The sequence below is a fragment of the Saccostrea cucullata genome, unplaced genomic scaffold, assembly GCF_032062105.1.
Source record: "Saccostrea cucullata isolate Sc308-1 unplaced genomic scaffold, CSIRO_AGI_Scuc_v1 ctg746, whole genome shotgun sequence".
Classification (NCBI taxonomy): Eukaryota; Metazoa; Mollusca; class Bivalvia; order Ostreida; family Ostreidae; genus Saccostrea; species Saccostrea cuccullata.
Window position 1 is genome coordinate 1 of NW_026938715.1, and position 25533 is coordinate 25533.

At 32.4% G+C, this 25533-nt stretch overlaps 1 protein-coding gene across 1 annotated transcript; it reads right to left on the bottom strand.

Annotated features, from left to right (window-relative positions):
• Positions 1-2797: 2797 nt before the first annotated feature.
• Positions 2798-15825, bottom strand: LOC134251067 (plexin-A4-like). The gene is made up of 9 exons (XM_062733432.1): positions 15735-15825; positions 14440-15490; positions 13105-13317; positions 12816-12956; positions 12262-12426; positions 11222-11361; positions 10559-10676; positions 3566-3688; positions 2798-2988 (listed from the first exon to the last, which is right to left on the bottom strand). The coding sequence occupies exons 1-8, from the start codon at positions 15749-15751 to the stop codon at positions 3629-3631; spliced, it is 1905 nt and encodes a 634-aa protein (XP_062589416.1). The 5' UTR covers positions 15752-15825; the 3' UTR covers positions 2798-2988; positions 3566-3628.
• Between the last annotated feature and the right edge of the window lie 9708 nt (positions 15826-25533).

A 25533-nucleotide genomic window follows, 5' to 3' on the forward strand; every position in this document is an offset into this window, starting at 1 on the left:
TATGACAGTTATCAATTAGTTCAATGTTGTAAGGCAAATAAATTTACCTACCAACCGACCTTGATAAAAGTGAGTTGGAGTACATCAAACAAAAATATTTTAAATCAGGCCAATGTTGACTATTATATTTGTTATTTTGAAAAAAAATCCATACATATAATATAAAATTATACATTTAATCTGTATACAAGGCTATTTCACCCAATTTTAATAGTGAGGTGAGATGACAGTACAGATGAAATATGGGTAAATGTCTAAAACTGTGGAGTGGGGGTTCGGGGTAAAGCATCACTGGATTTAGCAGACCTTTTTGTCATTTTATGATATACCATGTCTTACATGTATGAGAATACATTTTCTCCAGTTTAGAACTTACCAGTTTAGTGTGGACTTTTGGTAAGACGTAGCATTTTCGACGTTACCTAATTAGCTTCTGAAATTTACACAGCTTTCCTTCACTTTCGAAATATACATAGGATAGAAATTCGGTCGAATGTCAACTGGTGTAGTAAATAGCCAAATAAAAGTTCTCTCACGGCGGCACAAAGGTGGGGCATAAGTCGTCTCATCGTTGACAACTATAATATAAAGATTCTGATGTTATTAATTTCTTAACCAATGAGAATCTACAAGTATTTGCCATTTCGCGCAGATAATGCCTAACCCTACTGAAAGTCCAAATCAACGTGAAAATTGTCCTAGATCTTATTTTGTTTGTCCTAGATCTTATTTTGTTGCATCAATTTCATACCTGTATTTGATTTGCATTTTGAAGAATCTTGATCAAAGTCAGATTAGTCTTAGTACTGCTTAAAGCAACTGCATCTTTCACCTGTGTTCCTCAGCCAGGTTCCTCTTGTACTTCTGCTGTAGAATAAGTTTTAATGCATAATTTATGTAACTAAGATCAAGGAATAAATTGGATAGAAATTTAACCAAATGCCTATACCATATTCAGGGAACATACGCTTTTTAATTAAGAAATTTTGTTGTGTAAAAATTGTTAATGTAGTGATGTGAATTTTGTTCAACAGCTGTTAAATGTTGAATACAGAGAGATAGCGAAATATAAGCATCTAATCCTTGGGAAATTAATGGCCACAAATATTCAATGCTCGATCCACTGACATACAACAGGAAAAACTTTAATGAAAAAAAAACGTATTTTTAATAAGTTATTTACCCAAACAAAAGTGATGCAGCCACAGTATGACGTTTGTAGCCCTCAGACACTGACAAAACTCCTCCTCTGTAATCAGCTGATAATAATATTATCGTCCTCCGATTTAAGAAATATCTGTTAATAAACTAATTCAAAAGATGATTGGGAAACTTTTTCGTTGGGATAAAAAATGAAACACTTTTTTTGTTCAAAATAAACACGCAACATATGACATTATCTGACTTGTTTACCTCTATTATATCGAAATTTTCCTCGTAGACACTCGCACCCAAGCCTTTATGACACGCAATTTATCCATCGTAAGTCGGACAACCCTTCTGCTGTGTAAAACTACTTAATTTTTCCTCAAAACGTTTGTACAAACCAAAAACATGCTTAACTCAATACACAACTTCATATGTGAGGTACCCCGAAGTGAAAATTATCGTAAAATCACGCGAGTCATATGACGAGACTTACAGACCCTATTGGTATGAAAAACGCAAGTCAGGATTATTCTAAATGATAAATTGTATTTCCTGTCAAAGTCATTGTATCAACCATAAAACTTACGAAATGATAATTTTAAACGAGATTGTTGATATTCTTGTTTTATCAATTTGTTTGTCAATAATTTACCTCGTTTTAGAAATTATACTCTTGGAGCATGCTATTTCGTATCGAAGTAAAATATCAAAATATGAAACAGATGTTTCAAATTCTGTGATATCCTTTATCTCAAGCTCACTGGAATATGTATCTTCGCTAGCCAAGGGTTTCCGATTTCGTATCGGAAACCATTGACTAGCGAAGATGCGGGTATTTCGTTGTTTATTGACAATAGGTCGTCTATATACTTATGTAACGTTTTTACAAGGTACAAATAATTATTTAATAGGTCCGCTTAGGATTCCTTCCTAAGTATCACGTTTATAATATGAATCAAACAAACTTCAACAACAATGGCACTATAACAAGAAACTGACTGAAATTCACTATGTGTATATACTTTTTCCTCGGTCCTATCTGGATAAATGATTAGCAAACAAATATGAACTTAACAAAAACGAATTATAAGAAAAGAATCAACCACAATTGAATCACTAACGATCAAGAAAATAATCAAATATGAAGCTATAACACTGTAGTTGCAGACTGAGTGGTTTAACCAACAATCCTGTTGTTTCCCGACACAGTCTACAACTACCTAAAAACACACCCTAAAAGTCACTGAGACACCTTTTATCAAAAGTCACCAAGACACTATTTTAAGTCACCAAGACACTATAGTCACTGAGACACACTATTAAGGAACTAGGTTCCTGAGCTGAGTGGTCTAACGAACAATTCTGTTGTTTCCCGACACAGCCCAAGAACCTAGTCCAGGAGGTGTTACTCGAATAATGAGTAACGACCAAGTAGCCGAAATCTTCATGGGCGTCTGTATTTATACCTTATTCTAATTACTAATGATTGGTTGATGATTCTGGAACTCTGATTGGTTATAATATCAAGCGCTGATTGGTCAATTATACAATGATTCGATTGGTCTATTTCAAAGGCATTTCAATCCAATATGATTTTCCGTTTCATTACACTTATATATCGAGTTGAAAGCCTATAGCTATTAAATAGTATTTCTTGATATACCGGTAATTTCAGGATTTTCCTTGTAGCAGAATGTGTCTTTTTCATCTGTTAATATGGTGCTGTCAATTTCAAATCTTACTGGGTAGCATTTGTCACAAGTCATTCGCTGTTCGATCTGGCTATTCCGAATTTCTATACATTCACTTGTTCGGCACTGCACTTGTGTTTTGGTTTTACTGTAGTTTATAAAAATAATTATAATGCATTTATAGCAATTCAATTAACAATATAACTAAGCTACTAGATTACAGAGTGTATATAATTCGTTCATCTGAAATATCTGTGAATTGTTTTTTGCATTGAATAATTAGCAATAATTGTTTAAAAATGAAAAATAAGCATTTTGTTTAAGGTTTAAAAATTTTTTGTTAGCAGCTAATTATAAAATTAAGTTTGCTTCAAGTCTCCTTTAGAATTTTTTAAACATATTTAAGTAAACATAAAAATGTTTTTGTTTTAAATAGAAAGATACATGTATGCAGAATTCTCTGATAAAAAAAAAACAAAATAAAACAGGACATAAAGCAAGAGTAATGCACCATCAGCATCTTACTATATTTACAAAAGTTATTTCTTCATAGTGTAACTACCATGAATCACAGAAAGAAGGAAGTATGGGTAGAATTATTGTTGTTTTACGCTTATCCGCGAGTTGGCAATAATTCACACATATTTCGGCGGTTTGATTAATGTTACAAATTACATTACATTTGTATAACATGTAATAAATACATGAATACATGAAACATTCACCTTACGATTTGGCACTTTAAATTAGAAACCATGATCATAGTTTTCAATCCGATGTCTAAATTGTCACCATAGAATGTAAGCAGTGTATTTCCACGACGAGGCCCTTTTGTTCAGATATGGTATCTGTAAGAGAGGTTTTAAAACGCATCAGAAGTTTTTAATTAATATTTTAATAATAATGTTGGAATATTGTAAGACATTGTTAAAACACAGTGAAAAATTGACTTTGAAATGAGATTTTGTACAGAATTTTGAAAAATATTTTTATACCAATGATTATGTTAAGGTATAAAAATATAAACATAATAAAACAAATCCATCGAATACTTATAAAATCAGATGACTTTTTTGAAGTTTTAACAAAAAGTATGCTTCTGTTCTAAGAAAACTACAAAATCTTATTATATTTTGGAAATTCAATGTTTATCAGCGTGAGATATTCTTGAAAGTCATTTTAAAACTAGTGCTAATTGTAACGGGGACCGTTACAGATGTTCCCCAAACGCTCCCCAACTCCTTTTTGGTGCCATATTCCCTGTAAGCTTCATTAAATAAGACAAACTCTGTGCATTTTGACTTTAACAACGTTTTCTCAGAAGGATACCAATTATATTCAAATTTTAGCATTGTACCCGTGCGCATGTGAATGCATGTCCGTTATGATCATATCATCTTGTCTACACTATCTACATATTTTAATATACAATATATTAAAGCATTCAGTCCAAAAGTATGAAAAATCACTCTTTCAAATGTATTTTTCATTTCACTCGTTCCAAATGCACGCACGTGCGTGCACGTGCATGATGACCATACCTTCTTGTAGGAGTCCCTTACATCTATCTATATTCTAAATCCCATCCTGTTTGGTTGATAAACAAGGGAGTTATAGCCATTTCAAGTTTAAGCCAATCAGATTGCAGCACACGTGCATGCGCGTGATTTCATGATTTTTTTTCTATATCATATTGTAGGATATCCTACTGCATGACTATGTTTTATATTTCAAAGCATTTCGTCAAAAAACAAAGTAGATATAGCCATTTAAAGTTTCAGCCAATCAGATTGCAGCACGCGGGCATGCGCATGCTTTCATGAAAATTCTTATATATCATGCCGTAGATCTTCATAATGTAGGTCTATGTTCAAAATTTCAAAGGATTATGACAAGAAACAAGAAAGATATTGAGACTTTAGTTTCAGCCAATCAGAGCGAAGCACACGTGCATGCACGTGCGATCTTGCTATTTTGACCATGTCAGCTTGTGCATACTACTAATATATACTTATAAAATGAGTTTCAAAGCATTTCATCAATAATTTTAATAGTTACGTCTGTATCAATTATATTGGACTTCCTCGTGTTGCACGTGCGAGCTCTTGCAAGCACATGTGCATGCACATGCTTTCATGAAAAATTTTATATTACAGACTGTAGATCTCCCTACTGTATGACTATGTTCAAAATTTCAAATGATTTTATCGAAAAACAAAAAAGATATTGAGACTTTAGTTTCAGCCAATCAGAGCGAAGCACACGTGCATGAGCGTGCGATCTTGCTATTTTGACCATGTCAGCTTGTGCATACTACAAATATATCTTTACATTATAAGTTTCAAAACATTTCGTCAAAAAAAAAAGAGAAGTTACGGTTATATCCATTATATATTGGTCATTTTAAGTTTTGCACGTGCGCGCTCTTGCAAGCACGTGCGCGCAAAATGACCTTGATTCCGCAAATCTACATAACATGCCTACTTACCCTAAAAAGGTTTCACCTAAGTCGGATGTGTAGTTTACAAGATCACTCGCGGACAAAATTTTCCCAGGAAGAAAAATAAGAATAAGAACTAGAACGATCTCGTTGCGAGCAACGAGAGGTCTTCCGTCCCATTCTGAAATAAAATGCAAAATATCTAGCAGAAAAAGTGATAAAAAAAAATCGGACATTCGGGGGAGCGAACCCGGGTCGCTCGCGTGACAATCCAACGCGTTAACCATTCGGCCATTGAAAACACCGCTTCAAATTTTTAAATGCAAATATCTCGAGATTGGCTTTTTCGATTCTAAAACAAATTACATATAACGCATTCGCAAATAAGTCTCTATTTAAATTATTAACATCACAGAAAAATATTGAATAACAAAAAAGTTGGAAAATTGCATTTTATAAATACCCTTCCGGTACAAACCGGAAGTATTGACGACGCACAAAAATACGATTCGGCAAACCACAAAGTCATGATCTATCATCTCCAATTAGTCTCCAGTTCATATACTCAGCCATTTTCGATAAAAAGGGGCGACAAAATTGCATTTTAAAATCAGGAAATTGGCCATAACTTGGAACCGGAATCGTATTTTCAAAATTTTCCTTCAAAAGGAACAACTTCATATCATAACACATATTCTGTGAAAGTTTCGTTGAAAACCACTGAAAAGTTCTCGAGAAATCGCCTGCACAAAATTTTGTCAAAAAAAAGAATAATAATAATAAGAATAATAATAATAATAAGAAACAATAGAATCACTATAAGGTCTTCCGTGAAGACGGAAGACCTTAATAACTAGTGCTAATTGTAACGGGAACCGTTACAGATGTTCCCCAAACGCTCCCCAACTCCCTTCTCGTGCCATATTCCCTGTAAGTTTCATTAAAGAAGGCAAAATATATGCATTTAAGACGTAAACAACGTTTTCCAAAAGTATACCAAGTATTTCAAATTTAAGTGATGCAGGCGTGCGCATGTGATTGCATGAGCGTAATGACGATATCATCCTGTCTACACTATTTCATTCATAGGCACGTGCATGCACGTGCATGATGACCATACCTTCTTGTAGGAGTCCATTATGTATGTCTATGTACTTAATCCCATCCTGTTTGGTTGAAAAACAAGGGAGTTATAGCCATTTAAAGTTTAAGCCAATCAGATTGCAGCGCACGTGCATGCGCGTGTTTTCATGATAATTATTATATATCTTATTGTAGGACATCTTAAAGTATGCCTATGTTTTAAATTTCAAAGCATTTTGTAAAAGTACAGAAAAGATATTGAGATTTTTGTTTCAGCCAATCAGAGCAAAGCGCACTTGCACGCACATGCATGCATGTGAATGGTGACCATACCATCTTGTAGGAGTCCTTTATGTCTATCTGTGTTTTAAATCCCATGCTGTTTGGTTGAAAACCAAGGGAGTTATAGTCATTTAAAGTTTCAGCCAATCAGATTGCAGCGCACGTGCATGCACGTGATAACATGAAAATTTTTACATATCATATTGTTGTACATCCTAATACATGTCTATGTTATAAATTTCAAAGCATTTCATCATAAAACAAAAAAGATATTAAGATTTCTGTTCCAGCCAATCAGAGCAAAGCGCACGTGCATGCGCGTGAGTTCATGCAAATTTCACCATGTCATCTTATCTACACAACTTATATATCTTTATATAATGAGTTTCAAAACATTTTATCAAAAAATATAAAAGTTACAGCCATAATAAATATATCAGTCAGTTTACTCATTGCACGCGCCCGCACGTGCATGCGAATGCGCGCAAAATGACCTTCGTTCAGCACATCTACACAACATGCCTACTAACCCTAAAAAGGTTTTAACTTAGTTTGGTGAACAGTTTCTGAGAACACTTCCGGACAAAAAAGTACCGGAGAAGAAATAAGAAGAAACTAGGAGACTTATTGTTCACAGAACAATAAGAGGTCTTTCCACCTTCTTTGAATTTCAATTTTGTTTTATATCTGACTCATTAAAATTAGATTCCATGAATAAGAAACCAAAATTGTCTTAAAGGATAGAAAAAAATGAAAATAAAAAAATGAAATGACCTTGACCTTTGACCTTGAGAAAATGCTCAAGGACAAAGGTCAAGGGTCACAATGCAATTGACCCCATGCTTCTATGACTTATAGTTTTTAAGTTATAAGGTTTAATAATAAGTACAATGACGTTTAAGGGCAATAACTCATATAAGAGGTCATCAGATCCATTTGCACTTATACAGTGTAGTTATGCCTTAAGATCCTAAAGACATTAGTGAAGGTTTGGTGTCTCTACGGTCTACAGTTTCGGAGGAGTAGCAATTACAAGGTTTTTTGCACAAGGGGCAATAACTTTTAAAAGGGTTAATCTTAGGGAACAAAAATAAAATATTTAAAATAGTTTTAGGAGTACTTATTAATGATGCTAAGATATTAAGTATATGTTTAAAGACAAAAGAGATATAAAAAAAACATAATTTCTCAAATTTCAAATGACCTTGACCTTTGACCTTTGCATTAATTTTATGATCAAAGGTCAATGAATCTTATGCAGTTGGTCCCATGTCTCTATCACTTCTTGTTTTGAAAATTTTTAATTATTTCTAAAATTAAGAAAGTTTCAGGGGCAATAACTCATTGAAGGGGTCACCAAATACTTTCGCAATGAATAGATTCCAGAGTCCTCTCAATTAGTCGAAGACTTTAGTGAAGGTTTCATATTTCTACGGTTTACAGTTTCGAAGGAGTAGCGATAACAAGGTTTTTCGTACAAAGGGCGATAACTTTTAATAGGGTCAATCTTAAGGAATACGAATTAAATCTTTAAAATAGTTTTAAGAGTACATATTAATGATGCTAAGACAGTTTGTATATGTAAAAAGACAAAAAAGATATAAAAAGAGCTTAATTTCTCAAATTTGGAATGACCTTGACCTTTGACCTTTGCATGAATTTCATGATCAAAGGTCAATAAATCTTTTGCAGTTGGTCCCATGTCTCTATCACTTCTTGTTTTGAAAATTTTTAATTATTTCTAAAATTAAAAAAGTTTCAGGGGCAATAACTCATTGAAGGGGTCACCGAATACTTTCGCAATGAATAGATTCCAGAGTCCTCTCAATTAGTCAAAGACTTTAGTGAAGGTTTCATACCTTTACGGTTTACGGTTTTGGAGGAGTAGCGATAACAAGCATTTCTTGCGAAAGGGGCAATAACTTTGAAAGCAGTCATAGTTCATACGCGTTGGGTCAAATTTGTTCCTAACTTTTAATGACCTTTAGGATGAACAAAAAGTCTTTTCGATAAATGTCGAAACAAAAAATCAGCGGAAGAAAAATAAGAATAATAATAAACATAAGCAAATCAATAGGTCTTTCCACAGAAAGGTGGAAAGACCTAAAAAGAATAATAATAATAAGAAACAGAGTAAAAACAATATGTTCCCCAACTTCGTTTGGGGAACATAATAATAATAAGAAACAGAGTAAAAACAATACGTTCCCCAACTTCGTTTGGGGAACATAATAATACATATATAATACATTATTTTTTAACTGTCTATTTTTTTTCTATTTATCACACCCTCTATTTCATTGCATTCGAAGAAAATTGAAAAATTAACTTTACGTATCAATCTGAAAACATATAATGTGCATTCTCATATTTAAAAATGCCTCGTTAATTATAGATTGTTATTTCAAAATTTATTTGATAAAAAAATTCAACATAAAATGCCTAACTGATTCTTTTATTCTTGTTTCTTGTAAATGAAACTTCAGATATGTTTATTGTCCCTTTTGAAACAAAAAATGATTTTAAAAATTAAGATAAAAAAAAAATAAGGATAAATACTTTAAACATTGAAGAAAAAACATTTTTGCCTTCACTTTTAGTAAAAAAAAAACAAAACATTTTTGCCATCATTTTTAGTAACTTGAATGCAAATTTTCTGTAATTTCTCGGTTTTCTTATATTTTCACTGTTTTTCAGATATTCAGAGTGATTATAATGTAATATTTTCCACTTCATTTAAAATTTAAGTGTCTATTTTTTTAAACCCTAAAATGAAAATGTTCTCAAAATTTGTATTGAAGCAATTCCTTTAAATTTGTTCTGACAATTTTGTAATTATTCAAACAAGCCGATCAACATAACATCTCCTGCACACCTGTTTATATCCGAAAAAGCCACGTGTAATTCACAAGGATATGTTAGGTATTTTTCCGCTTTTTGAGGAAATTTTCTGAAAAAATTTGAAGAGCATAATTAAGTCTTGGCCTTGAAACCAGGATCTTCACCCTTGTATTCGATATAAAATTATGATTAATATTTGGCTATTTGAAATGTATATTCAAATGAAAAAAATTTAAAAATATACAAACGTTTGCGTTTTGTTATATGGATTAATAATAAACAAAAAAAATCAAAACAGTCTCTCTGCATAAAAAAAAAAATAAAGCTACATGTACACGTTTTGTTTAAATTTTTTTTTATGGATTGACTTTTAAATACAACAATTGTTATGATGTTACATAAAATATATATACAATATATTTTTTTCTAAAAATATATCGGTGTCCAAATGTTCTGCAGAATTGTGTGAAAAATAATAAGAAATCATTTTTATACCATATATAACTTACATTGACATCAGTGTACATGCCCCCAGGTATTTTTAAAAAAATAATTAATTATATGAAAAGCAAATTACACTATCAAGCTACACATTTACAAACAATATAGTAAGAAACATGAAATTTAAACAATGTTTTAACTTTTAAACAGTAACAGGATTATAGTTTTCAGATTCACATCCAATCATTACATAAAATATACTATGTTTTAAATTTCATATATTTTTTCTTTAATAACATATATATCGGTAACAGCTTCAATTTATCAAATGTTAAAACACACTTAAAAGAATTAATTGCAAAATTGATTCAAAAATCAGTTATATTGAATTGAAATTACCTTTTTATACTTAATTTCTTAATTTTGTTTAATTATAATAATCAAGCGAAAAAAGTTGCCTTGAAACAGTAAATACGCTTCATTTTACTATGATGCGCGAAATATTGCGCAATGGAAACCACAGTCGCCCCCCCCCCCTTAAAAGAAAATCCTTTTGGATAGCAAAGATGAAAAAGTAGCAAAGATGGAAAAAGAAGTGATTTTCTTATTGATACTACAATAATATTCATACCTTATAAGAGAAGTTGAAGACTCCAATTTCAGACGGCTTTGAGATACCCATTGTGTATGTCGTCACTCTAACCAAGTAATCACCAACTTCTGTGGCTGAGCTGGTGTTACATAGGATTCTAAATAAAAGACTGCTGTCTTTAACTTTTCAGTGAAAACTTACAATACAAAACTTAAAATACATTTTTATGAATAATTTATTACACTATTTCTCATTTTATCTTATATGTATATACCCCTTCTTGCAAAAAAAACAATGTAAAACATGTTTAAAAGAACTAGATGCTGAACAAAAAAGCACAGTTTTACATTTGATTTTTAAGCTTCTAAATAGATTATTTCATAATCATGAGTAAATGTTTTAATGTGTAGTATATTGTTCTTGCTAAATTTTACTTTACATTGCTAAACGTTAATCCAACACTCTAGATTTCTTAGTTTATTTTTATTGATAGTTGTTCAGAAATACATTCACTTCAAATTTAGACTGTCTTGAAAGTTACATAATAAAAGTACCAGTATTTTAAGAGATAAAAGATTTTCGAAGAAATACTATATTATATCTGAATTCTAGATTTTTTTGTTTATATTTGTATTTTATTTGTTTTTTCTCCCTTATACCACTTATAATATGCTATAGAAACTATGATTTATTTTTGTGTACTTGACATTTGTCGTGTTGACAATGTTGCATACAGTCTGACCAATTGTAACACTAGCTATTGTTAGTCTGTCGTCTGCGAAGTTCTCCCCTTCAATTGTCACTATCGTACCGCCTTCCAATGGTCCACTTAAGGGATACACCTGAAGCAAATAAAATAACCTCACTTGGCAATAATTACATTATACCATTTCATAAATGGGTAACACATTAGTATATTTTGCAAGTATTAAAGATAAAGTAAAACACGCTTTAACATGCTGGAAGTTCCAGGGATGGACAAGGTTGCTTCGCTATCATACAATTGTATAGGCGAAATTCGATATATCCGAGTAAAGTGTTAATTATATTTTAAATTCAAGGAGAATGAAAATCACTTCGCTATAAGTGTCAATTCTTCATAAATGTGTTCGCTATAAGCGTGTTTTACTGTTTTTCTGATTGAGATATTCTACACCAATTAAGTATGTTCAAACGATCATGAAAAAATCACATTTGTTTTTGTTTGTTGAACCTCATTTTCGGGAATTTTTCACTCACAACGAGACACTAACGCTTGTCGGCGAAGATTGCAAATTTAGTTATACTTCAACTCAGGGCCATTGAACAGTGAGGGTACATACTTTCTTATTCGAAGGACTGGTCGGCCATCGAGTCCTGCAGTTGGAATTAAACCCGCAACGTAATGATCAGCTCTCTACTCAAAGCAAAAGTTCTTCTCGGTGATATTTTAAACACGACGGGTGTGACCTGTCGAGAGGGGATGATAATTCCTCTATGGCACCTGATTCAAACTCTCATGTTTTTGGAAGTCCGTGCTGCTCTGCTCCTATTTTGTATTGTCCATATATTTCATGTATATTACAACAAACTATTTCTTGGTGCTAGTAAACACATTACTGTTCCTTTGTTTAGCACCATATATTTCATGATCTTTTTTTTTTTACAAAAACCTATTTCTTGTCACGAAAGACAAGGCATTACAAAGAGGATGTCTCTATATAAGTGAATGGGACGTCTAACAACATACAATAAATTTATACCTTGGCAATAAATGGCGGACATGTGTCGTTGTACCACATGCTAGTACACTCGCTCTTCATCACACAAGAATCTTTACACCACCCACACTCCAATGGATCGCCACTTGTCACACATGTTCCACAGGTAGTGTGGACATGGCAGGAAAACAACGGAAATCTTGAAGCCTAAAAGAAAAAAAGAAAAGTAAATGCGTTAGCCAAAAAAGACTCTCTATTTAAGACTTAAGGAACACAATTTAAACAAATGGTTTTAGAGAATGATAAAAATTACCTCCTTTTCAACAATTTTAACAATTTAAAAGGATGAAGTTTAGGATAAAATATAAAATTGAAAGAAAGGCAAAGGACACTAAAGATTTTTTCTGACTTCCCAAGGCATTTTTGCAATTATTTATTTAATTACTTATTTATTTAGTTTTTTAGAAATAAATTACAAGCTTTTTAATATTAGATACACAGTTTTAAAAATCTTTTCTTGTGATATATATATATATATCTTTAATATATACTCTTATAATGAAAAGTTAAAAAAAAAACGTTGGTCACCATCTCACCTTATTTCCATGTAAAAATATGACATGATCCGTGCCAACTGGATCAACCACGTGATGTGGCTCAATTTTCTGGCTTCTATTCTGACTCAGATCAAACTTTACATACGGCTTCAGTTCCCGATGCCTGTCTTCGATATTTATCTATAGAAACAAACAAAATATTGTAGTTTAAAAGATTTACTTGTAATGGAGAATGAAAAGAAGTAACTTATTCCGTCTTACCTTATATATATCATATTTATGTTGCCAAATTAAAAAAAATATTTTAAAAAGGAAATCTTTTATGTACTTTAAGCATGTAACCATCATCTGTTCCAATCAGCAAAATATTCGTTTTCGAATTGATTCTATGTGAAAAAACTGATGTGAAAAGTGTCCATTTTTCTTGGTAAATCTGTGCCTGCGGATTGAAATAGGGCTTTGCCAACCTCTGTATTCCAGGGTTGGTTTTCCGTGCAGTTCTTATATGTGATTCCGAGCTGCAGTAGTTATTAACAGACATCTGAAATTCAATGCACAGTATGAAGGTTTTTGAAAATGTTATTCAAATATCACGATCACTCTCAGCTGAAAATATGATTATGTTATTGTGATACAATGAAACATATGGAGATAACAAACAGTATTCAAGATCAAAAGTCCATAAAACAATACAAAATAGGAGCAGAGAAAAAAGCGGACCAACAAAACATCAGAGGTAGGATCAGGTGTCATGAAGGAGTGAGGATTCCCTGCCGATCGGTCACTGAAACATTGAAATAATCCCTTATAATTCCTAATTGTTCAGTCTCTATACATTCAATGTTATTGTAACATTGTATAGGAGTGTTGGTAAATTCGATGACCTTGTTTGGAAATTTGACCTACTCTAGGGTCCAATTTTTACTGCCTTGGTCCATACCCATTAATTAGAAAAAATGTCTTTCTAAGGATAAATTTGACTAAGGTATGTTTCTTCTATCTGATCAATTACTAAAGGATCACGGCGAGTGAGACCAGTCAACAGGGGATGGTTATTCCTACTAGGCACTTGATCCTACATGTACCACTGGAATTCTTAGGGGTACGTGTTTTATGTGCTTCTTATATATTTATAATTATCATGGATTTCTTTTTAGATCAATCATTGTTCGTTATTTCCACCTTTTTACAATTTAAAACATTCTAAATTTTTAAATAATCTTAATTAAAATTTTCGTTAATTAAATTTGATTTTTATATTTGTATTACAATTTGAAATTATCCATGTTCTGATTTTATAATGTAAATATTTTAAATACTTAACCAAGAAAAAATAAAATCTTCATGAGACATAAAATATCTATTATAAACATACCCCCAAATTGGTATTATTGGTATCTTTACCTATTTCTTAAAAACACACGGTAATAATTATTTTATCCTAACACTGAATATTGGGAGGAGGGTGTTAAATATTCATCGATTCGAGGTTTAAAGAGACTCCTGAATGAATGTCTACCACAAAATGTTAATTATAAAATTTCATTGATACAAGTACTCAAACACGAAATCAAATCCCATCAATCAAAATGTTTTCTTAAAGCCTCGAAAATTCGACCTCTCGAACGTTTCTGGTATAACAGTATTTCGAAATATGCCTTACCGATGCACTAGTGTTACATTTTGCTGTCTGTCCACACGTATGCCAATCGGGTGGGCTTAGAGCATCTCCATTATTATAACAATGTGTAATCAAGTTATTAAACATGTTGTCTATTTCGTCCTGGGTGAATTTGCAAACAGATGATGAAGCATTTCTGGCAGCATGTACAGAGTCTACGCTGATACCAAATGCTACGTGAAGTGTAGATCCCTCTTCGCTATAATAGGCTGCAGTTGCAATATTGTGGATTTTGCATTCCAGAATAATTTCATTAAAAGATCTCATATATTTGTCGCTTGTACATATCCTCGACATTTTAGTTTGATATATCATTCCGGAGGATGTGTTCCTTGCTTGGTTGTAAATGCTAAAGACAAATTGGTTTGTTTGAAAACCATAAATAAACCGAGTTGAAAAATCTTTTCGTTTTTGATCACAAATTTCCATCGATGCGTACAGGGTTTTGTTTTGAAATTCCCATTTGTAAGTTGGATCCTCAGATCTATTATGGATTCCCATAAAAGAAAACTCCGGAAATGTATAATCCATCGGTCTCCCGTCCCAACTTCGACCTATAAAATAACTACCATCTTTCTCATCAGCCGGTCCGTATGGAACAAATATTGTTCCATTTTTACTTCCAACGAAGTCTTGATTAGTAATTCTAAACTTTTCTTCATATGAAATTAAGTGACTGTGTAGGAATTTACAAAGTCCCTGTTCGATTGATCCACACATAAGCACCATTTTGTGTCTCGGAATGAATTGTAGAACTTCTACGTAATTATCTGTCCACTGCAAAGAATTGCAAGTTTTTTGCTCAGGAGCACATTGTGTGCTGTCTTGTCGGGGTCCTATTGTGCTGTTGCTTTTTACATCAAAATTTTTGTCCAGGTGCACAACGATGTTCTTCCCACCAATGTATATTTCCCCAGAGCCAGGTTTATAAGTGATTCGTCTCAGTGGAGCAAATGACATAGGAACCGATATTGTTTTGTGTAAGATTCCAACACTGTGATTTATTACTATTATCAGAATTATAAATGGCGAACTGAAAATGCAAATAAAGTTACGTAATAAAGCTTCATAATCAGTGGTCAACGAATTTTTCAAGTCGTTTTCTTTTATATATAACCCGATTGAATGTTAAAAATTGAAGTTTTGATAATTATTAGTTTAAACCTCAGTAACTTCTTGACATTTAGTGAAATTAACAAGTTATCTAAAGATATTGGGTATTTTATGATGAAAATTCAAAAAAGATAATATATTGCCTGAAATGTTTGAAAACTTACCATTGGAAGAGAAACATGGTGATACTTATATACACTAATATTTCCCCGAGTATATTGCATATATATACAAATAAAAACTCTTCAAAGAAGGAAGGAAATGTATTTATCAAATCTGTCGAGACGCATTTAATTTCTGACACACACACTTATAAAAGATTATTTTTCTTAAACATATAATCAAGATTAGAATAAGGTCAAGTTTGTATCAATTAAAATTACATGAACCATCAATTCCATACTCAAAAAGCAAACAAAAAAACCAAATGCCTCAAAAGCTTCTTTTTGTCTAGAAACTTTTTAACTTTAGAAATAAAAAAAAAGGTTGAGAAAACAGTTATAAGCTGAGCATAATTGTTAAAATTTATTGAAAAATAAATGACTATTTCTTTCTTTTTTTTTTTTTTTAATTTTGTATATTTCAAATCTTTCACATGATTAGAAATTATTTAATCAATCGTGTATTCAATCCAACATTACAATTACATGTATGGTGCCAAACATATACAAATTAGGCTTGATCTTAATGAGTATCTGGATTGTTTGAGGAAACACCCACTAATAAATACAAACACTATATTAAAAAGCTTTTATAGTTCATATTATCTAATAATTACATTGTACATGATATCCGCATTGGGGTCATTATTCTGAATAACTTTCTTTTATAGAGAACAATTTGTGCCAAAATGTTTAGGCAAAACTTACAATTTTTTTCAAACTTGATCTGATCAAACAAGAACTATTTCTTTTATCTCAAAATATATAATTACATTTATACCATTCTCTTCCTTAAAAATAGAGGTACCATTGAGCCATGATTCTAAACTGCTCTGATTTTTTTGCAAAACAGATAACAAAACAGAGATTTCGTCGAAAAAGATATTTAATTATTGAAAATGCCAAAAATATTTTCACTATCCAAAAAGTAGATACTCGTAAAAAAGAAAGATACAAAAAATAGCATCGTAAATCTCACAAGGAAGACTCGTATAAAAAGTAACTTACAAAATATCATATTAAATACATATCGTGTAAAAAAAATATCTCGTAACGTGTTCACAAAGATAAGGGTCTAACATATACGCAGTACAATTGGACTTTCGGGATAAGTGTTGACTTTTGCAAATGACGGATGACTTTTACACTAGGAAGGGAATAAAAACCAGCCTACCATTGGCACCCTCTCTTCCTACATTACATGTACATGTAACACACGTTTGCATAGTTGTCCTTCCGCAAGGTCTTTTCTTCCTTAATTGATTCAGAAAATGATTCAGAAAATGAGAGCGATAGGAGTTACTACCCCTTCACATATATAGTGACTTAATATTTTTTTTTTAAATCTGCCTCCCAACATCCTTTGCTTTGATTGTATACTGGTAAATCATGTAATTACCCTTAACACCTTAACATAATAGATCTAAGTTCATAGAACCTGTGGAAAATCCCTTTGACATGTCAATAAAAATATGTTAAAAACAAAACACCATACCCACAATCACTATTAAGACTTTTCTTGTCTATTATCAAGTCCGTACCTACGTACATAAGGCAGCTTTTTCACTTTATTATTCGGTTTCTTTTTACTTTTATTAGGGTCTTCCGTCTCCAACGGAAGACCCTTTAATTAGGGTCTTCCGTCTCCAACGGAAGACCCTTCTATTATTCTATTGTTTCTTTTTCACTTTTATTATTATTATTATTATTATTATTCTTTTTTTTTCTTTACAATTTTTGTGCAGAAGATTTCTCGGAGATGGCTCGACCGATTTTCTTGAAAATTTCGGAGAAGATGTATCTTTATCTAAACCTTATACGTTTTTTTCATTTTTTTGAAATTCACTTCCGGTCGTGAGTTATCGCCCTTTGATCGAAATTTTGATGACCTCCATGTCTGTGATAGAACTCAAAAACGGCTAAAGCTAGAAAGCTGATTATTTCAGGGATGATAGAGGACATGTTGCCATATTGCAACATGGTCAGGAAATTTTCCGGAAGTGCCTAGTATGGAAGCTCGATAGGGGTCAAAATTTAGGACACGAATCATGAGTGATTTTTTTAAACATTTTGCATCATATCTTTTAAAGTATCTTTATTTTGTCAAAACATAATGAACATAATTTGTGCAAAATGACAAGATCTTTAATATGATATCAAGAAAAAAGTGCTGACTCATCACAATAAGGGCCAATAGGGGCCAAAAGTCTTTTTTTGATAACTCTTAAACAGTCAATATTTTGTTAGACATTACAGAAGCAAAAATGTTAATCTCAACAATCTACAACTGCATATTATAATTTTAATTTCATATGTTACATAATTAGGGGCCACAGGGGGCCAGAACGCTAAATCTTTGACGCTTTATATCTCAAAAGTGGGAAATATTTTGATAAGTAGTATTGAACAAAAGATGTTCAAAATAATGTTCTGAACAACATACAACCTTTAGTTTTTCGCTATACGTCCCCTTTAAGGAGTTGAAGGGTTGGCCCCTAAATATTTCTTTTTCAAATAACTCGAAAACGAAAGAGAATCTCTGAATAGTTGTTGAACAAAAAGTGTTGAAATTCCTGAGAGCTTTAAGAAAAGAACAAGAAAAAGGGGCTGGGCACTCAAATTAGGGGCCGAGAGGGGCCAAAAGTCTTTAATCGATAACTCTTTAGCAGTTAATATTTTGTTATACATTACTGAAGCAAGAATGTTTATCTCAACAATCTACAACTATATATTATGATTTTTATGTCGTATGATACATAATTAGGGGCCACAAGGGGCCAGAATGCTAAATCTTTGACGCTTTATATCTCAAAAGTTTGAAATATTTTGATAAGTAATATTGAACAAAAGATGTTCAAAATAATGTTCTGAACAATATGCAACCTTTAGTTTTTCGCTATACGTCCCCTTTAAGGAGTTGAAGGGGTGGCCCCTAAATATTTCTTTTTCAAATAACTCGAAAACGAAAGAGAATCTCTGAATAGATGTTGAACAAAAAGTGTTGAAATTCCTGAGAGCTTTAAGAAAAGATCAAGAAAAAGGGGCTGGGCACTCAAATTAGGGGCCGAGAGGGGCCAAAAGTCTTTAATCGATAACTCTTTAGCAGTTAATATTTTGTTAGACATTACAGAAGCAATGATGTTTATCTCAACAATCTAAAACTATTTATTATTTTTTGAATGTCGTATGGTGCATAATAAGGGGCCACAAGGGGCCAGAATGCTAAATCTTTGACGCCTTATATCTCAGAAGTTTGAAATATTTTTATAAGTAGTATTGAACAAAAGATGTTCAAAATAATGTTCTGAACAACATGCAACCTTTCATTTTTTGCTAAATGTCCCCATTAAGGAGTTGAAAGGTTGGCCCCTAAATATTTATTTTTCAAATAACTCGAAAACGAAAGAGAATCTCTAAATTGTTGTTGAACAAAAAGTGTTCAAAATCCCGAGGGCTTTAAGATGATATGAGATAAAAAGGGCTGATCCCTAATATTAGGGGCCGTGAGGGACAAAAGTCGAATTTTTAAGTCTTTATGTTCAATGTCTGTTTACAGATTATGGAGGCAAAATCGTTCTTCTTCACAATCTTTATCATTATTTTAGAATGAAATTCTCAATCAAAATCTTATCTCATCTTATCAAGAATCGGACGGAAGACCCACTCGTTGCTCGCAACGAGATCGTATCTAGTTATTCTATTGTTTCTTTTTCACTTTTATTATTATTATTTTTTTCTTCCTTATTTTTGTGCAGACGATTTCTCAGAGATGCTTGGACGGATTTATATGAAATTTTCAGGGATGATGTATCATGATCTGAACTTGATACATTTTTCTTAATTTTTGAAAATTCACTTCCGGTCAGGAATTATCGCCCTTTAATCGCATTTTAGTGACCATTTTGTCCGGACAAAAACTCCAAAACGGCAAAAGTTAGAGTGCTGAAATTTTTAGCGAATATAGTTGACACCTTGTAGTTTTGTACCTATACTTTCAAATCTTCTGGAAGTGCCTAGTATGGAAGCTCGGTAGGGGTCGAAATTTAGGACACGAATCATGACTGATTTTTGAGACATTTTGCTTTGTATCTTTAAAAGTATAACTATTTTGTCAAAACATATTGAACAATATTTGTGTAGAACTACAAGATCTTTCATATGATATCAAGAAAAAAGTGCTGACTCATCACATTAAGGGCTGAAAGGGGCCAAAACTCTTTCTTCAATAACTTTTTAGCAGTCAATATTTTGTTAACCATTACTGAAGCAAAAATGTTTATCTTAACAATCTTCACCTATATATTACCATTTTCCTGTCGTATGCTATATAATTAGGGGCCACACGGGGCCAGAATGCTAAATCTTTTACGCTTTATATCTCAATTGGGAGAAATATTTTGATAAGTAATATTGAACAAAAGATGTTCAAAATAATGTTCTGAACAATATGCATCCTTTCATTTTTCGTTAAACGTCCCTGTTAGGGAGTTGAAGGGTTGGCCCCTAAATATTTCTTTTGCAAATAACTCAAAAACGAAAATGCATCTCTGAATAGTTGTTGAACAAATAGTGTTCAAAATCATAAGAGCTTAACGATGAAATAAAAAAAAAGGGGCTGGGCATTTCAGTTAGGGGCCGTGAAGGGCCAAAAGTCTTTAATCGATAACTACTTCTCAGTTAATATTTTGTAATACATTACTGAAGCAAAGATGTTTATCTCAACCATTTACAACTATATATTATGATTTTTTATGTCGTATGGTACATAATTAGGGGCCACAAGGGGCCAGAATGCTAAATCTTTGACGCTTTATATCTCGATTGGGAGAAATATTTTGATAAGTAATATTGAAAAAAAGATGTTCAAAATAATGTTCTAAACAATATGCAACCTTTCATTTTTCGTTTAACGTCCCTATTAGGGAGTTGAAGGGTTGGCCCCTAAATATTTCTTTTGCTAATAACTCGAAAACGAAAAAGAATCTCTAAATAGTTGTTGAACAAAAAGTGATCAAAATCCTAAGAGCTTTAAAATGATATGAAGAAAAAGGGACTGATCCCTAATATTAAGGGCCGTGAGGGGCCAAAAGTCGATTTTTAAAGTCTTTAATATTCAATGTCTTTTTTACAGATTATGGAGGCAAAATCGTTCTTCTTCACAATCTTTATCATTATTTAAGAATGAAAATCTCAATCAAAATCTTATCTCATCTTATCAAGAATCGGACGGAAGACCCACTCGTTGCTCGCAACGAGATCGTATCTAGTTAGGGTCTTCCGTCTTCAGCGGAAGACCCTTCTATTATTCTTCGGTTTCTTTTTTACCTTTATTATTATTATTATTATTATTATTATTATTTTTATTCTTTTTTCTTCTTACAAAATTTGTGCAGACGATTTCTCGGAGATGGCTCGTTCGATTTGCTTCAAATTTTCACAGTCGATGCGTTGTCATCTGAAATTAATTCCGGCAAATTATTTTTTGGAAATTTACTTCCGGTCGGGAGTTATCGCCCTTTGATCAAAATTTGGAGGACCTCCTTGTCTGTGATGGAACTCAAAAATGGCTCAAGCTAGAAAGCTGAAATTTTGAGGGATGGTAGAGGACATGTTGCCATCTTGCACCTGGGTCAGGATATTTTCCGGAAGTGCCTAGTATGGAAGCTCGGTAGGGGTCAAAATTTAGGACACGTTTTACGAGTGGTTTTTTGAGACATTTTGTATCATATCTTTTAAAATATAAATATATTGTTAAAACATACTGAACAACATTTGTGCAAAATATCAAGATCTTTAATATGATATCAAGAAAAATGTGCTGACTCATCAAATTAAGGGCTGAAAGGGGCCAACAGTTTTTATTCAATAACTCTTTTAAAGTCAATATTTTGTTATACATTACTGAAGCAAAGATGTTCATCTCAACCATCTACAACTTTATATAATGATTTTTATATCATATGGTACATAATTAGGGGCCACAAGGGGCCAGAATGCTAAATCTTTGATGCTTTATATCTCGAAATGGAGAAATATTTTGATAAGCAATATTGAACAAAAGATGTTCAAAATAATGTTCTGAACAATATGCAACCTTTCATTTTTTGCTAAACTGCCCCATTAAGGAGTTGAAGGGTTGGCCCCTAAATATTTCTTTTGCTAATAGCTCAAAAACGAAAAGGAATTTCTAAACAGTTGTTGAACACAAAATGTTCAAAATCTTAAGAGCTTTAAGATGAGATCCTGAAAAAGGGGCTGAGCACTCAAATTAGGGGCCGAAAGGGGTCAAAAGTCTTCAATCGATAGCTCTTTATCAGTTAATATTTTGTAATACATTACTGAAGCAAAGATGTTCATCTCAACCATCTACATCTTAATATTATGATTTTTATGTCGTTTGGTTCATAATTAGGGGCCACAAGGGGCCAGAATGCTAAATCTTTGATGCTTTATATCTCGAAATGGAGAAATATTTTGATAAGCAATATTGAACAAAAGATGTTCAAAATAATGTTCTGAACAATAAGCTACTTTTCATTTTTTGCTAAAAGGCCCCATTAAGGAGTTGAAGGGTTGGCCCCTAAATATTTCTTTTGCTTATAGCTCAAAAACGAAAAGGAATTTCTAAACAATTGTTGAACACAAAATGTTCAAAATCTTAAGAGCTTTAAAATGAGATCCCGAAAAAGGGGCTAGGCACTCAAATTAGGGGCCAAGAGGGGCCAAAAGTCTTCAATCCATAATTCTTTATCAGTTTATATTTTGTAATACATTACTGAAGCAAAGATGTTCATCTCAACCATCTACATCTAAATATTATGATTTTTATGTCGTATGGTTCATAATCAGGGGCCACAAGGGGCCAGAATGCTAAATCTTTGATGCTTAATATCTCGAAATGGAGAAATATTTTGATAAGCAATATTGAACAAAAGATGTTCAAAATAATGTTTTGAACAAGATGCTACCTTTCATTTTTTGCTTAACGACCCCATTAAGGAGTTGAAGGGTTGGCCCCTAAATATTTCTTTTGCTAATAGCTCAAAAACGAAAAGGAATTTTTAAACAGTTGTTGAACACAAAATGTTCAAAATCTTAAGAGCTTTAAGATGAGATCCTGAAAAAGGGGCTGGGCACTCAAATTAGGGGCCAAGAGGGGCCAAAAGTCTTCAATCGATAACTCTTTATCAGTCAATATTTTGTAATACATTACTGAAGCAAAGATGTTCATCTCAACCATCTACATCTAAATATTATGATTTTTATGTCGTATGGTTCATAATTAGGGTCAACAAGGGGCCAGAATGCTAAATCTTTGATGCTTTATATCTCAAAATGGAGAAATATTTTGTTAAGCAATATTGAACAAAAGATGTTCAAAATAATGTTCTGAACAATAAGCTATCTTTCATTTTTTGCTGAAAGGCCCCATTAAGGAGTTGAAGGGTTGGCCCCTAAATATTTCTTTTGCTTATAGCTCAAAAACGAAAAGGAATTTCTAAACAGTTGTTGAACACAAAATGTTCAAAATCTTAAGAGCTTTAAATGAGATCCCGAAAAAGGGGCTAGGCACTCAAATTAGGGGCCAAGAGGGGGCAAAAGTCTTCGATCCATAACTCTTTATCAATTTATATTTTGTAATACATTACTGAAGCAAAGATGTTCATCTCAACCATCTACATCTAAATATTATGATTTTTATGTCGTATGGTTCATAATTAGGGGCCACAAGGGGCCAGAATGCTAAATCTTTGATGCTTTATATCTCAAAATGGAGAAATATTTTGATAAGCAATATTGAACAAAAGATGTTCAAAATAATGTTCTGAACAATAAGCTACCTTTCATTTTTTGCTAAAAGGCCCCATTAAGGAGTTGAAGGGTTGGCCCCTAAATATTTCTTTTGCTTATAGCTCAAAAACGAAAAGGAATTTCTAAACAGTTGTTGAACACAAAATGTTCAAAATCTTAAGAGCTTTAAATGAGATCCCGAAAAAGGGGCTAGGCACTCAAATTAGGGGCCAAAAGGGGCCAAAAGTCTTCAATCAAGAATTCTTTATCAGTTCATATTTTGTAATACATTACTGAAGCAAAGATGTTCATCTCAACCATCTACATCTAAATATTATGATTTTTATGTCGTATGGTTCATAATTAGGGGCCACAAGGGGCCAGAATGCTAAATCTTTGATGCTTAATATCTCAAAATGGAGAAATATTTTGATAAGCAATATTGAACAAAAGATGTTCAAAATAATGTTTTGAACAAAATGCTACCTTTCATTTTTTGCTTAACGGCCCCATTAAGGAGTTGAAGGGTTGGTCCCTAAATATTTCTTTTGCTAATAGCTCAAAAACGAAAAGGAATTTCTAAACAGTTGTTGAACACAAAATGTTCAAAATCTTAAGAGTTTTAAGATGATGTGAATAAAGAGTGCTGATTCCTAAAATAAGTGGCCGTTAGGGGCAAAAGGCCGATTTTTAAAAGTCTTTAATGTTCAATGTCTTTTTACAGATTGTGGTAAATCATTATTTTAGAATGAAAATCGCAATCAAAATCTTATCTCATCTCATCAAGAATTGGACGGAAGACCCACTCGTTGCTCGCAACGAGATCTCATCTAGTTAGGGTCTTCCGTCTCCAGCGGAAGACCCTTCTATTATTCTATTGTTTCTTTTTCACTTTTATTATTATTATTATTTTTTTCTTTACACATTTTTGTGCAGACGATTTCTCAGAGATGCTTGGGTGGATTGACTTGAAATTTTCAGGAACGATGTATCATTAACTAAACCTTATTCATATTTTTCATTTTTTAAAAAATCACTTCCGGTCGGAAGTTATCGCCCTTTAATCGAATTTTTAGTGACCATTTTGTCGACACAAAAACTCAAAAACGACAAAAGCTAGAATGTTGTCCTTTTCAGGACTAATAGAAGACATATTGTAGTTTTGCATCTGTACTTTACAAATCTTCCGGAAGTGCCTAGTATGGAAGCTCGGTAGGGGTCGAAATCTAGGACACGAATTATGAGTGATTTTTTGAGACATTTTGCATCATATCTCTTAAAGTATAAATATTTTGTGAAAACATACTGAACAATATTTGTGAAGAATGACAAGATCTTTCATATGATATCAAGAAAAAAGTGCTGACTCATCACACTAGGGGTCAAGAGGGGCCAACAGTCTTTAGTCGATAACTCTTTATCAGTCAATATTTTGTTATACATTACTGAAGCAAAAATGTTTATCTCAACCATCTACAACGATATATTATAATTTTTATGTCGTATGATACATCGTTAGGGGCCACAAGGGGCCAGAATACTAAATCTTTGACGCTTTATATCTCGAAAGTGAGAAATATTTTGATAAGTAATATTGAACAAAAGATGTTCAAAATAATGTTCTAAACAATATGCAACCTTTCATTTTTCGCTAAACGTCCCCGTTAAGGAGTTGAAGGGTTGGCCCCTAAATATTTCTTTTGCAAATAACTCGAAAACGAAAAAGAATCTCTGAATATTTGTTGAACAAAAAGTGTTCAAAATTATAAGAGCTTTAAGACGAAATCAAGAAAAAGGGGCTGGGCACTCAAATTTGGGGCAAAAAGGGGCCAAAAGTTTTCAATCGATAACTCTTTATCAGTTAATATTTTGTAATACATTACTGAAGCAAAGATGTTTATCTCAACCATCTACAACTATATATTATAATTTTTATGTCGTATGTTACATAATTAGGGGCCAAAAGGGGCCAGAATGCTAAATCTTTGACGCTTTATATCTCGAAAGGGAA

Coding starts and splice junctions, on each gene's coding strand:
- LOC134251067 (XM_062733432.1), bottom strand. Junction 12,957..13,104: donor ATGATGGTTACATGCTTAAA/GTACATAAAAGA, acceptor TTGTTTCTATAG/ATAAATATCGAAGACAGGCA. Junction 11,362..12,261: donor GTCCGCCATTTATTGCCAAG/GTATAAATTTAT, acceptor TATTTGCTTCAG/GTGTATCCCTTAAGTGGACC.